The 14,357-nt window shown below is 45.0% G+C and overlaps 1 protein-coding gene across 1 annotated transcript in view; it reads right to left on the bottom strand.

The window, feature by feature from the left end:
- The window catches only part of DNAH14 (dynein axonemal heavy chain 14), a 342,385-nt gene that overhangs the window by 13,952 nt on the left and 314,076 nt on the right, over positions 1-14,357 (bottom strand). Inside the window, 4 exon segments of the mRNA XM_056107024.1 lie at positions 891-1,051; positions 5,429-5,622; positions 8,136-8,144; positions 9,431-9,628. Coding sequence (XP_055962999.1) covers positions 891-1,051; positions 5,429-5,622; positions 8,136-8,144; positions 9,431-9,628 — 562 coding nt within the window.

Genomic DNA, 14,357 nt, shown 5'->3' on the forward strand with positions numbered 1-14,357 from the left:
TACCTGTTGTAATATCTCTCTGACCCCCAACCCCATGACCCATTTTTAAAGAACTAAAAAATGGATGTTGAAATTTACCTGAGTAAGTTATTGCAATACAATATTTGAGATCCTTAGAGCTGGGGAGCTAACTTGGGTACAATTAAACTGGTGCTGTCTCCCTTGGGCCTCTCCATCCTCCCTTTTTATCTATATATCTATTTTTTAATTTGTTGGCCACACCTGGTGATGCTCAGGATAGGAATTATCCTGGTGGGGTTTAAGGGACCATATGGGATAGCAGGGATCAAACCCGGGTCAGCCATGTGCAAGGCAAGTGCCTGCTCAGGCCCTTTCCTCTTATTTTTAAATTAATTAATAAATTTTTATTTGGTTTGTTTTTTGGCCACACTCAGAGGTACTGAATGTGTACTCCTGGCTCTGCACTCAGGGATCACTCCTGGTGATGCTCGAGGGATCATCTGGGGTCCTGCGGGGATCAAGTCCAGATCAGCTATCTGCAAAGCAATCACCCCACTGACTGTACTATTTTTCCAGGCCCATGCAGCATCATTTTCTTCTCTCTATCTCCCAAGAAGGGAGAGAAGCAGGTAGCAGAGATACAGCCTCCCATCTCATCTTAGTCTTTGTTTTGGGACCACACCTGCCAGTGCTTGGGGCCTACTTCTGGCTTTGCTCAGGGGTCATTCCTGTGGGTGCTCAGGGACCATGAGGTACTGGAGATTGAATTCAGGCATCCCACATGCCAAGCATGCTCTCAGTCCATTGAGCTATATCTCTGGCCCCTCATCGCAATCTTTCTACTCCTGGGGTACTTTTTGTCTCTCTTCCTTCTGATGCCAGAATCCTTTCCTGAGGAGACTGAGGGGTGCATCTTATGCTAGTCTCACCTTTCAAAGTTTTATTCAGAGACTCCCACATGGGGCTGGACAGGATGCACTTCAGGGTGCTCTGAGTTCCAGCACAGTCTTCTTTCTCTACAGATAAGGGCAGACGCTTCAGCAAGTCCATTATAATCGCCATCACTTGTTCATTGTCACTCTTCTTACGGCTGCAGAAGTAATAGAGAAAACAACATGCTACAGAGCAGGGCAAACCAGAAACGGCCTTCTCTCCAGGGAAACAGTGTCACAGAGCCACAAAGCCACAAGACAGGGGAACGTGAGACCATGGAGTGAGTCTCATGTTACCACTGTCTGATTGTTTTCCATTTGTTTGTTTTTTGGTCCACACTCAGCAGTGCTCAGGCCTTACACCTTACTCTTTGCTCAGGGGTCACTCCTGGAAGGCTCAAGGGACCATGTGGGGAGCTTATGGTCGACTGTGTGCGAGGCAAGTGCCTTCCCCACTGTACTATTGCTCTGGGAGCCTAGTGTACCTGACATGTTTGCAAGGAGTTGAAGTTTTCCTCGGATTATTTTGGTAAAATATTCTTATATTAAAAAAAAGAATAAAATATTCTTTAGATTTGCTCGAGCAGGCACAGTAACGTCTCCATTGGAGACTTTGTTGTTACTGTGTCTGGCATATCGAATACTCTCGGTAGCTTGCCGGGCTCTCCGAGAGGGGCGGAGGAATCGAACTCGGGTCGGCCATGTTGGCCGTGTGTAAGGCGAACGCCCTACCAGCTGTGCTATCGCTCCAGCCTTTAGATAAACATGTGCATGAAAGAAGTCCCAAGCCTGCAACAAAGAAGGGGAGACCAGCAGGCCAAGAGAGGTGGCCTAAGGAGCCGACAGCCTGTTGAGTTTGTCTGTTTTCATACCAGGGTTTCTGGTAACCACTCAGGGGTGAAGACAGTGTGGGTGCAGGTGTGAGTAAGGTTGTGATATGGAGCACAGCCATAAAACACTCAGGCGGAAACAGTTGTTTGGAATCTTCCAAGAGACGCAGAAACCAGAGCTCAGGTTAGTGGTTGACAGTTAATGGGGGGAGAAAGGGAAGGGACACACCTATTTTTTTTAATCACTGTGAACTACACTTACAATGCTTTCATATTTGAATTTCAGTCATACAATGATCAAACACCCATCTCTCCACCAGTGCACATTTTCCACCACCAATGTCCCCAGTATCCTCCTCCCTCCCTATCCAACAGGCCCCCTGCCTCTATGAAAGACAGTTTCCTTCTTTCCCTCTACTTATGGGCATTCTGGTTTTCAATACAAATACTTAGAGGTCATAATGTCTGGTCCTTTATCTGCTTTCAGCACACATCTCCCATCCTAGACAATCCCTCCAACCATCATTGACTTAGTCATCCCTTCTTTATTCCAGTTGCCTTCTTCCTAGCTCATGAGGCTTCCAACTGTGGAGCAATCTGTTTGGCCCTGTCTCTACTATTGTTGGGTATTAGTCTCATATTATGATACTTTATATTCCACAAATGAGTGCAATCATTCTATGTCTGTCCCTCTTTTTCTGACTCACTTCACTTAGCATTATACTCTCCAGGATCATTCCCTTTAAGCAAATTTTATGATTTCATCTTTCCTAATAACTGCATAGTATTTCATTGTGTAGGTGTACCAGAGTTTCTTTAACCAGTCGTCTGTTCTCAGGCATTTAGGTTGTTTCTAGATTCTGGCTATTGGGGACACACCTCTTCTGAGCTCCTTCTTTCTGCTTCTTTAGGGGGAATTACTCAGTCCAATGACTGTGCTCCTTCAAAGCCTGGGTGATCTGGAAGCCTTGGAGTACGCTTGGTAGCTAAGCAAAACTGCTGAGTCAGTTTACAAATCAGAACAAACAGAATTCTCTGCTTTTTAATTTCTCAGCTTTCTCATTGGATTTAATTCCTTTTTTAATTTTTGGGCCACACCCAGAAGTGCTCAGGGATTTCTCCTGGCTCTACCCTCAGGAATCACTGCTGGCAGGCACGGGGAACTATCTAAGGTTCCGAGGATTGAACCTGGGTTGACCATGTGTAAGACAAGCACCCTACCCGATGTACTATTGCTCTGACCCCTCACAAGACAGTTTCTGATTGTAAAGTTGGATTTCTCGGTGGAATTCATTCAAGGTCATGTTTAGTGAGTGGAAAGATGGAAATCTAAAATCTTGAAATGCTTTAATAGGAAAAGATTTGCGACAGCAGAGGATGTAAAATTGATCATGACAGGCCAAGACATGACAGGGTTACTGTGGTGAGGGTGCACGCCTGGATGTGACAGATCCAAGTTCAATTCCTGGACCACCCTGGAGGTCCCCAGCACTGCCAGTTGCCTGAGTTTTCCTGACATAGCAGGTACCGGGCATCATCTCATTGAACTCATTGAACCAGTAGGCTGAGAGTTGCTGATGGGGGCCAACCCCGCAAGTGAATCTGAAGTGCCAGAAGTGGAGAGAGAAGTTCACAGAGTCACGTGGTGGAGCTGGACTGGGAACACAGACATGAGGAAGAAGGAAGGAGGAGTGTGCCTGGAGAGGTGGCCTATTTCCTGAGCAGATGTCAAGATTCCCCTTCGAGATCATGGGAGCACATTTTGGGAGCAAAAAGTGAAACAATCCCTTTGGAAATCAAGCTGTTGAGGGTTTAAGCCTTGTATTCCTGGTTGTAGTAAGCAAGGTAGTGTTTTATAGTCACAGGTTGAAGGCAGCCTGAAGATTTGGATTTTCCAAACTATCCTATTATCATTCTCATGATAGCCTGGATGGGTAGACATAGATCCTTGTTTATGGAAAAGTGGATAAAGATATTGAGACATTGTGATCCAGGAAACAAATATAAAATGTTGGAATGGCATAGGCTTCCAAATATTAGGGCTTCTATTTCCTTTAACCCTCACCCCCTACCCCACAGCCACCCTTTTGGGGGCAGGAATCAAATCCAGCTTATCCACATTCAAGACATGCATGCTATCATTAAGTCACATCTTTGGTCCCTCCCCCACCCCCCACATTGATCTCTACTTATAGAACACTTCTTTGTTCCAGTGCTCTAGGAGTAAATGACATTTCACATTTAAGCTAATTTAGTTTAAAAATACCATTCACTGGTGGTGGTAAAATCTGAGTAAAATATAATGCCCAACCAAAATGCATCTGGACTGTGTATTTAACTGTGGTGCTATGCCACCCTGGGAGGGGAAGGATGGCTGTCCCTCCATCTGTCCCCTTTTGTGGCGGCACCATGGTGGCCTGCATATTTTAGAGTCTAATGAACAGCCAGGTATGAGGCTGCATTGACGAGGCACGTGGGGCTTCGTGGGATGGGGGGGGTGGAATTGGCCCTGCTCCCCACCATGACAATGCTCCAGATTGCCACCCTCAAATGCCTCCTCGGGCTTCTGACCGACCATGAACCCAGAGGCACACATACCAATCTCGGAACCCAGGGGCTTCTGACAGTAATCCCTCTAGGTTTATTACTAAAATATCAGAAATTCAAATTCACATGGTCGCTATTGTGGCCACATGACATCATATGCTCTTCATAATCAGCAATAGAAAACAAATTTTCTAATGATGTCTTTGTGGCAGGTCTGAATGTTTGTTGGTGAAAACTCCAAATAACAATGTTAGGTCTTTTGTCTTAATATTGAATATGATCAATGGAGAAGGAGAGGGAGAGAGAGAGAGAGAGAGAGAGGGAGAGAGAGAGAGTGTAAAGCAGAAATCTGCCACACAGGTGGGGGTGGGTGGGAGAGGGGTATACTGGGGTTCTTGGTGGTGGAAAATGTGCACTGGTGAAGGGACGGGTGTTTGATCATTGTATGACTGACCGAGACTTGAACTGAAAGGCTTTGTGACTGTTCTCACTGTGATTCAATAAAAACAAACAAATAAACAAACAAACAAAAATACCATTCACCAGATAAAATTCAATGACCATTCAAAGACTGAAGCCTACTGTGTACTTGGGGATATTTTTGTGTGCTTGTGCATGTGCGAGTGCATGTGTGCGTGCGTGCATGCATGTGTGTGTGTGTGTGTGTGTGTGTGTGTGTGTGTTTGATTTGTTTTGTTTTTGCTTTGAGCCACACCTGGAAGTGCTCAGAGGTTATTCTTGGTGGTGCTTGGGTGACGGTAAGCAAGCACTGTTAGCTCTCTATGATCTCTCTGGTCCTGCACTTGTGTTATTTGGAGAATTCAGATTTTATGTTTTTAGATGGGATATTTGTTTGCTTTTTTTTTTTTTTTTTTGCTTTTTTGGGTCACACTCAGCGATGCTCAGGGATTCCTCCTGGCTATGAACTAGAAAATTACTCCTAGCAGTGCTTGGGACACCATATGAGATGCCGGGGATTGAACCCAAGTTGGCTACATGCAAGGCAAACACCTTACCCGCTATACTGGCCCCTATATGGGATATTTGGATTGTACTTTATACCATATTTTAGTCTGCATCCTTTCATTACTCTTGTTCTCTACCTCTTCAAATGAATATTTAACAAGCTTCAACTTCTAATTCTCCTTGAATTCTTACCCGATCAGGAGGTCAGCTGTGCTAGGTTTTGGCTGCAGAGCAATGAGGTCCTCAATGAACTTTTGGGCTGTGGTCTCTCTGAATTCCCTTGTGATCTCAGGGTGCATTTCTAAAAGTTCAGGAGTGTCGTCGTCAGGCAAGGCTTTGATAATTGTTATGTAGTCCTTCATCGTTTCAGGTGTTCCCAGCTGAGGCTGAAATATCAGAAAATTTAAACAGTTTGTTAGTTTTTTCTAGTGAAACATTTACTTGAGCAGTACATCAAGTAGAGTGCACACTATGTGCCCATGAAATTTTTATTCTTAAGGCTGTTATTTGTAAGTGGCCTGTTCTAGAAAATCTTGTTAAAAGCTAGGTTTGGAACTATTGTAAGGCTCACAGATGCTTAATATACACTTTGAATTTTTTTTTTGTCAGGAGAAAGGAAAGAAAGGACAAATATAGGCAGAGATGGGTCTTACTTCATCTTGCCTTAGTGAACTACCTTTTGGCTTTGGGGTCACCCCGTTGATGCTCAAGGGTTACTCCGGGCTCTGAAGTCAGAGCTTACTCCTGGAGTGCTTGGAGGACCATATGAGATGCCAGGGATTGAACCTGGGTTGATCACATGCAAGGCAAATGAGGCAAATATCCTACCCCATACTCTGACTCTGACCACAGAAATCAGTCTTTGAAAAATAGTTTTTCTTTGGCAAAAATTATAGGAGGAGGAGCTGGAGCAATAGTACAGTGAGTAGGGCATTTGCCTTGCACGTGGCCAACCCGGGTTCGATCCCATATGGCATCCCATATGGTCCCCCCAGCACCACCAGGAGTAATTCCTGAGTGCAGAGCCAGGAGTAACCCCTGTGCATTGCCGGGTGTAACCCAAAAAGTAAAAAAAAATATGAGGAATGTGAAAATGGTCTTATGAATAAGTGACCTCTTGGGAATTAGACAAAGTGGGTGAAAATTGTCATAAACTAGAGACTTCCATGGGGTTGGGGAGATAGCTCAAAAGCTTGGAGTATATGCCTTGCATATATGATGTCCTGTGTTTGGTTTTAGGGACCACAAGACTACATGAACACCACTGGATATGGCCCTTGTTGGCTTCCAGCACTGCTGGACCCAAGTAGCATCACATTGTTGGGCGTGAGAATTGAACCATTATATCCAGTTAATTGAGTATCCCTGGGGGTGACCTCTGGGCCCATAAAACTTGCTTAGGAGGCTCTTCCCAAGATTTTATTATAAAATACATAAAACATGATGTAATATAAAAGGGAAGGAAAGAGCTCTTGCTTCCTATGTATCAATTGATTCTTCCTGTTCATTAGCTTTAAGTACTGAGGGATACATTCTCCACTAAGGACAGTAGTTTTTCCACTGTCTCTGCCCCAGGGTTACAACTTTTAAAAATTTATTAGTGATTATAATGATTATAATGTGATTATAATGTGACTGTGTTGATTCAAAGTATGTCCACATATTCTCTGGCATTCATCTCTTCAAAAGGGGTGGATGACTTGCTTCTCAGGAAGCAGATCAAATGAAAGGGATGGTGTGTGACTCTTGAGGCCTGGTAGCATACACACTGCAACTTCTTTTCTCTTGGTTTATTTACTATAGGGTGCCAGTTGCCAGATTTTGAAGTTACTCCAGCAGCCCTCTAGTCCCAACGTTGAAGCACGGTGCTCCTGGTTCCCAGCTCCCTTAGTGAGCAAGGAAGTGGGTTTCTTTGCCATGGTTAAGCCTCATGTTAAGAGTGTAGTCACTGGTTTCTTCACTGCAATGTCATGAGCCACAATTCTACAGCTAAGCCCTGTTCTTAATTTGTTTTGATGTGGTTTCTAGAAACAGCTGGAGTCTAGAATATAAACTGATTTAAAATATACATGTACATTTAAAAATGAATTGTGAGACCTCAGAGAGAGAGAGAGAGAGAGTTCAACAAGCTGGTGTACCTGTTTCACATGTAGGAGGGTTTGGTTTGATCCTTGGCACCGTTTGGTCCCTAAATGCCACTGTATGTAGCCCCAAAACAAAAACAAAAAATGGGGCCAGGGGTAGGGTGCAGTGTGCTTGTCTTGCATGCGGCTGACCTGGCACCAATATTTGGCTCCCTGAACACTGCCAGGGGTGATTCCTGAGTACCACTGGATATAATCCAAAAAACAAAACAGAAGAAAACAAAGTTTCCTCCCCCCTCAAAACTCAACAAAGAAAGACTGTGGAGAGAAAAAAGAAAAGAAATAGAACTTTCATATGACCCAAGTGATTCTACTTCTTGGCACTTATCCTCCCCCCACCCCCATACACACACACACACACACACACACACACACACTTAACGTGTGGATATCATGTTAAATGAAATAAACCAGAGGAAGAAGGACAAATACCGGATGATCTCACTCATCAGTGGTATGCAGAGAGACAAAACAAGGGTACCAGACAGTATTGAATGATGACAAACTCTTGGCCTTTGATTGCAAAACTGAGATTACCAAGCAGTGAGGAAAGGGGAAAGAGTTGGACTGGAGGAAACATAAGCATTGCTCTACCCACTAGAGGACACATCAGCAAGCGCACCACACACAGTACTCCGGCCCCCTAAGTCAATGAATTTTAAAAAATTGTGACAGCTTGAATGATAAGGGACAGAGACAATAAAACATAAGGGAAGGGGCTTGAGATAGTGGTGTAGAGTGCACTTGTCCTGGACACAGCAAACCTGGGTTTGATCCTATATGGTCCCCCAAGCCTGCCAGAAATGATCCCAGAGCTCAGAGCCAGGAGTAATCCCTGAGCATTGCTGGCCCAGACCACACCTCCCCTTTCATTCCTCGCCCCGTCCCCCCAAGAAAATAGCTATAAAGATTTAAAAACAGATTTAGCTATAGATAGGAGTTCCTTTTTGTGAGGGTGCTCAGATGTAGACCAGTTCTAGCAAAGCAAGAAGTGGGTCATATATGGGAGAGATTATTTTTTTGCACAGGCCATATTGATTTACCAAAGTGCAAATGTTTTAGGGGTACAATATTACCACACCACACCCACCACCAAAGTGCCAATATCTCTTGGCCATTGAACGCTTCCCTCCTGCCTCCTTTTCCCTTCCTCTACTCTCAATAACTTTACTCCTGATTAACCATTTCTCATCTTTTTTTAAAATTTATGGTGCTGCATTATACACCCCTTTATTTTTCCTTTTTAGGTCACACCCGGCAATGCAGGGGTTACTCCTGGCCCATGCACTCAGAAATTACTCCTGATTGAACTCGGGGGGACCATATGGGATGCTGGGAATAGAATCTGGGTCGGCCTCATGCAAGGCAAATGCCCTACCTGCTGTGCTATCGCTCCAGCTCTCTGCATTATACATTATTATATCTAATTGATCTCTGTTAGATGGAAATTGACTTTTGTAATACTGAGAGTTAATGAAAGGCACTGCATGTGAATATGAAAGCTAATTTATAGATTTTAAATAATTTAATAGTATTTACTTAAACATGGGCTAGAGCGATAGCACAGCGGTAGGGTGTTTGCCTTGCGCGCAACTGGCCGGCCAAGCCAGGTTCAATTCCTCTGCCCCTCTAGAAAGCCCAGCAAGCTACTGAGAGTATCTCACTCACACGGCAAAGCCTGGCAAGCTACCCATGATGCATTCAATATGCTAAACACAGTAACAACAAGTCTCATGATGGAGACGTTACTGGGCCCACTCGAGCAAATTAATGAACAATGGGAGGATTGTGACAGTGGACAGTGACAGTGACTGCAATAGCACAGCGGTAGGGCGTTCGCCTTACAAGCGGCCAACATGGCCGACCCGAGTTCGATTCCTCCGCCCCTCTAGGAGAGCCCGGCAAGCTACCGAGAGTATTCGATATGCCAAACACAGTAACAACAAAGTCTCCAATGGAGACGTTACTGGGCCCGCTCGAGCAAATCAACGATTAACGGGAGGGCCTTTACCTTTAATAGAATACATAAGAAAACAAATTCCTTTCCTACCTTATCAGCGGAGAATTGGAAGTCCTTTGTCAGCACATCAGGATTACAGTATTTGTAGAGCAGAGTGTTTAAACATCGCTGGTCCCAGATGTCCGTGGTCCAGCCACCATAAATGACTTCCCCAATCACACTTTGCAGTGTCTGCCAGGGGACCTCTGACTGTGCGTTTAGGATACTGCCTATCAGATTTATAGATGCCTTTAGGAAGGAAGTAGGAAATATAGCAGTTTTTATTATTTCAGTACATGTTTCCTTCTTTGATCTGTTAAACTAAAAACCAGTAACTCTCAAAGAAAGAATTCAAGAGTGAGCTTCTATATGACCCAGCAATTCTTTTTCTTCGATTTACTCGAACCGGCTCCAGTAAAGTCTCCATTCGTCCCAGCCCTGAGATTTTAGCAGCTTCTCCTTACTCATCTTACCCAACGTATTGGAGGCTCTTTCAGGTCAGGGGAATGAGACCCATTATTATTATTACTGTTTTTGTCTGAGTAAAGTAATAGACAATAGAGCATCCTCCACCCAGATCCTCCAAATTCCAGTAGGCGGGGGTCACAGCCACCAACTGTCCCCCTGGCACCGTGTAATCCCATCAACGGCCAAGACTCAGAGACTATAAAACCCAGCTCCCGGAAGAGAACAGCACAGAGTCTCCTGCCCCTGCACCTGGCTGTCCTCGCTGGGGCCCCTTGGAGGGGAACGGGTTGAGTTCTCCTCCCCGCCCCGACCAGGGCTCTGGCAGCCGAAGACCTCCAGAACCAGCCACCACTATGCTGAGACCACTCTCCACACACATGAAGGTACCAGCAGAGGAACAAAGGCATGCGGGTCCTGGGACTGAGATCTCCCAGCCTACTCGGATCGGGGCTGAACATCCTCCACCCAGATCCTTCAAATTCCAGTAGGCGGGGGTCACACCCACCAACTGGCCCCCTGGCCACCGTGTAATCCCATCAACGACCAAGACTCAGAGACTATAAAACCCAGCTCCCGGAAGCGACATCTTATTATCTCATTCCTACTTTGGACAAACTGGCAGGCTACCGAATGTAACCTGCCCACACGGCAGAATCTGGCAAACTCCCAGTGGCATACCCAATATGCCAAATACCAGTAACAATGTTGGATCTCATTCTCCTAACCCCGAAAGAGCCTTGAATATGGCACTTTAAAAAAAAATCTCAGGACTAGGACGAAGGAGACGTTACTGGGGCATGCTCAAGGCAATCGACGATTAATAGTACGGTCGTGATCGTGGTGATCATGATCGTTTTTGTCATATGGATTACGCCACAGCTAGCCTGTCAGACTCTGCCACGTGGACAGGATACTCTCGGTAGCTTTCCGGGCTCTCTGGGATATATATATATATATATATATATATATATATATATATATATATAAAATATGGGCTGGAGCGATAGCACAGCGGTAGGGCGTTTGCCTTACAAGTGGCCAACATGGCCGACCCGAGTTCGATTCCTCCACCCCTCTCGGAGAGCCCAGCAAGCTACCGAGAGTATCTCGCCCGCATGGCAGAGCCTGGCAAGCTACCCGTGATGTATTCGATATGCCTAAACACAGTAGCAACAAGTCTCATGATAGAGATGTTACTGGGCCCACTCGAGCAAATTGATGAACAACGGGAGGACCGTGACCGTGACTGGTGTGGTAATTATGGAAAATGGGTAAGGAGTGTCTTACGATGTGTTGCGTGTTCCAGGAATATGTTCACTCATATGTGAGGCTCGCCTGAGTGGGTGGGAAGCGGCCTGGAGCGTGACGACAGTCGGGTAGTGTAGGTTGGCAGCCGGGGCTGAGTCCCTTAGGGAGGGGAGGGCTCTCACCTGCCCCCCGATGGGGCATCCAGAGTGAAAACAGCCTGGCGTGGAGTCTGGTGGCATGGTTATGGGGGCCTCATTTAATACTCCTGTCTGGGAGGAGCAGCTGTGAGTTCTGGAGAGTGGCCGATGAGGAGATTATCTGGTGCTGGCAGGCTGTTTTCACTCGGGGCGCCCCAGAGGGGTCGGGTGAGAGCCATCCCTGCCCCAAAGGACCCAGCCCTGACAGCAGACCTCCAATACCCAACTGCCGTCATGCTCTAGGCCGCTTTCTACATGCTCGGCCCGAGCCTCACAAATGAGTGAAGTTCCCACAGAACCCTGGTAATGCGGAATTTTGTAACCTTGAACTCTGGACTCAAAGGACCCAGGACCAGAGATCCTCTGCCTCTTCCCCCAGTCTCGGGTGACCTAGAGGTCACACCCATAAGCCATACCCTGCCAGCACCAGATATGTATATAGCACAGTGGGTAGGCGTTTACCTTGCACACGGCTGACCCAGGTTCAATTCCTTCGTCCCTCTTGGAGAGCCTGGCAAGCTACCAAGAGTATCTCGCACACATAGCAGAGCCTGGCAAGCTACCTGTGGCATATTCGATATGCCAAAAACAGTAACAACAAGTCTCACAATGGAGATGATACTGTTGCCTGCTCGAAAGTTTAGTGCATTTTTGCTGTTATATTTTGGGCCATACCTGGTGGTGCTCAGGGCTTACTCCTGGCTCTGTGCTCAGGGATCACTTCTGTTAGGGTTCAGGGGAACCATATGTGCCAGTGATTGAACCTGGGTTGATGCATGCAAGACTTACAGCCATACACACTGTACTATCGCTTCAGTTCAGTTTAGCACTTTTTTTTTTTTTTTTGCTTTTTGGGTCACACCCAGCGATGCACAGCGGTTACTCCTGGTTCATGCACTCAGGAATTACTCCTGGTGGTGCTCAGGGGACCATATGGGATGCTGGGAATTGAACCAGGTCAGGCTGCGTGCAAGGCAAACGTCCTACCCGCTGTGCTTATCACTCTAGCCTCTTAGTACTTTTAATTGAAAACTCTTACAGAAAATTTAAACTATATAAATATATATGTAAATGCATTGCTTGTTGATTTTTCCTTCCAATTAATATGTATTAAATAATTCTAGCACTTAGACTATTCATTATCAATCATTTTTATTATACATTTTGATTGAACAATGCAAGACTTAACAATGTGTACCACAATTTCTACCCCTCTTCATTTTTATTAGGCCTCCATTCTGATAAACTTATAAATAAATAGTTATAGCACTTACTCAAGTAAGTGCTTTCCATAGATCGATAACACTCATTAGATATTATCTACATCTTTGCAAATAAGCAACTATTCCTTTTTTGTTGTTGTTGTTTGCATGTTTTATTTTTTAAATTTTTTAAAAAAAATTTTTATTTTGTGAAACACCATGAGGTACAGTTGTAGATTTACAAATTTTTGTGCTTGGGTTTCAATTATACAATGATCAAGTACCCATCCCTCCACCAGTGCCCATTTTCCACCACCACGGATCCCAGTATCCCTCCCATTCCCCATCCCCCCCGCCCCCCCCCCCCCCGGTCCCACCCTGCCTCTGTGGCAGGGCATTCCCTTTTGTTCTCTCTCTCTTTTAGGGTGCTGTGGTTTGCAAAAGAGGCATTGAGTGGCAATCATGTTCAGTCTATAGTCTACTTTCAGCATGCTTCTCCCATCCTGGGAGGATCCTCCAGACACCCTTTATTTGGTGCTCCCTTCTCTATCTGAACTGCCCTTTCCCCTAGAATGCCTGGCTGGCCTCTAAGCTATGGAGTAATCCTCCTGGTGCTGATCTCGGCTATTCTTGGGTATTAATCTCATATTTTATTACTTTATATCCCCCAGATGAATGCAATCTTCCTATGTCTATCCCTCTCTTTCTGATTCATTTCGCTTAGCATGATACTTTCCATGTTGTACCACTTGTATGTAAATTTCATGACTTCATCTTTTCGAACAGCTACATAGTACTCCATTGTGTAGATGTACCAAAATTTTTTTTTTTTTGCTTTTTTGGGTCACACCTAGCAATGCTCAGAGGTTATTCCTGGCTCTGCACTCAGGAATTCCTCCTGGCAGTGCTTGGGGGACCATTTGGGATGCCGGGGATCGAATCCAGGTTAGCCGCGTGCAAGGCAAACGCCCTACCTGCTGTGCTATTGCTCCAGCCCCTGTACCAAAATTTCTTTAACCACAACTATTCCTTCTTCTTTTGGCAGGATGAATGAAATCTTGGCTGGGAACAAGATTTATGTTCAGTGTTATTCTTTTCTAATTGCTAGGTGCTATTCCACTGTCTTCTAAGTCAGTGAAATAAATAAAAAGTCTAATGTCATACTGATCTTTTATAGCTTGTCCTAGATGCTTAGAGTTTAGAAAATTTTCAGCAGATGTCCAAATGTACATATTTGCAATGATTCTATCTGAATTGGTATTCTTAAATTTTTAAAAAATTGAATCACCATGAGATTCACATTTACAAAATTCTTCATGATTGAGTTTCAGTCATATGATGTTCCAACACCCCACTCTTTATGATTTGGAATTTTTTTTCTTTTTTGGGCCTGGCGATGCACAGGGGTTACTCCTGGTTCTGCAATCAGGAGTTACTCCTAGAGGTGTTCGGGGACCTTATGGGATGCTGGGAATTGAACCAGGGTTGGCCGTGTGCAAGGCAAACGTCCTACCCGCTGTGCTATCGCCCCAGCCCCTGATTTGGAATTCTTAATAGGCAAACTCAAATCTGTCATCAGTTCAGGAGAAATAAACAACTGTCCTTTTGGATTGTTTTTTTCCATCTATTCAATTTTCTCCCCAGAAATTCATATCATTTGAGTGTTAGGTTTCCCTACAAATTTTAGGATCATGATTTTTATTTGGGCTGGAGTGATAGCACAGCGGTAGGGTGTTTGCCTTGCACGCAGTCAGCCTGGCCGAGCTGGGTTCGATTCCTCTGCCCCTCTTGGAGAGCCTGGCAAGCTACCGAGAGTATTCAATATGCCAAACACAGTAACAAGAAGTCTCACAATGGAGATGT

The sequence above is a fragment of the Sorex fumeus genome, unplaced genomic scaffold (assembly GCF_029834395.1).
Source record: "Sorex fumeus unplaced genomic scaffold, SorFum_2.1 ptg000007l, whole genome shotgun sequence".
NCBI classification, from domain to species: Eukaryota; Metazoa; Chordata; class Mammalia; order Eulipotyphla; family Soricidae; genus Sorex; species Sorex fumeus.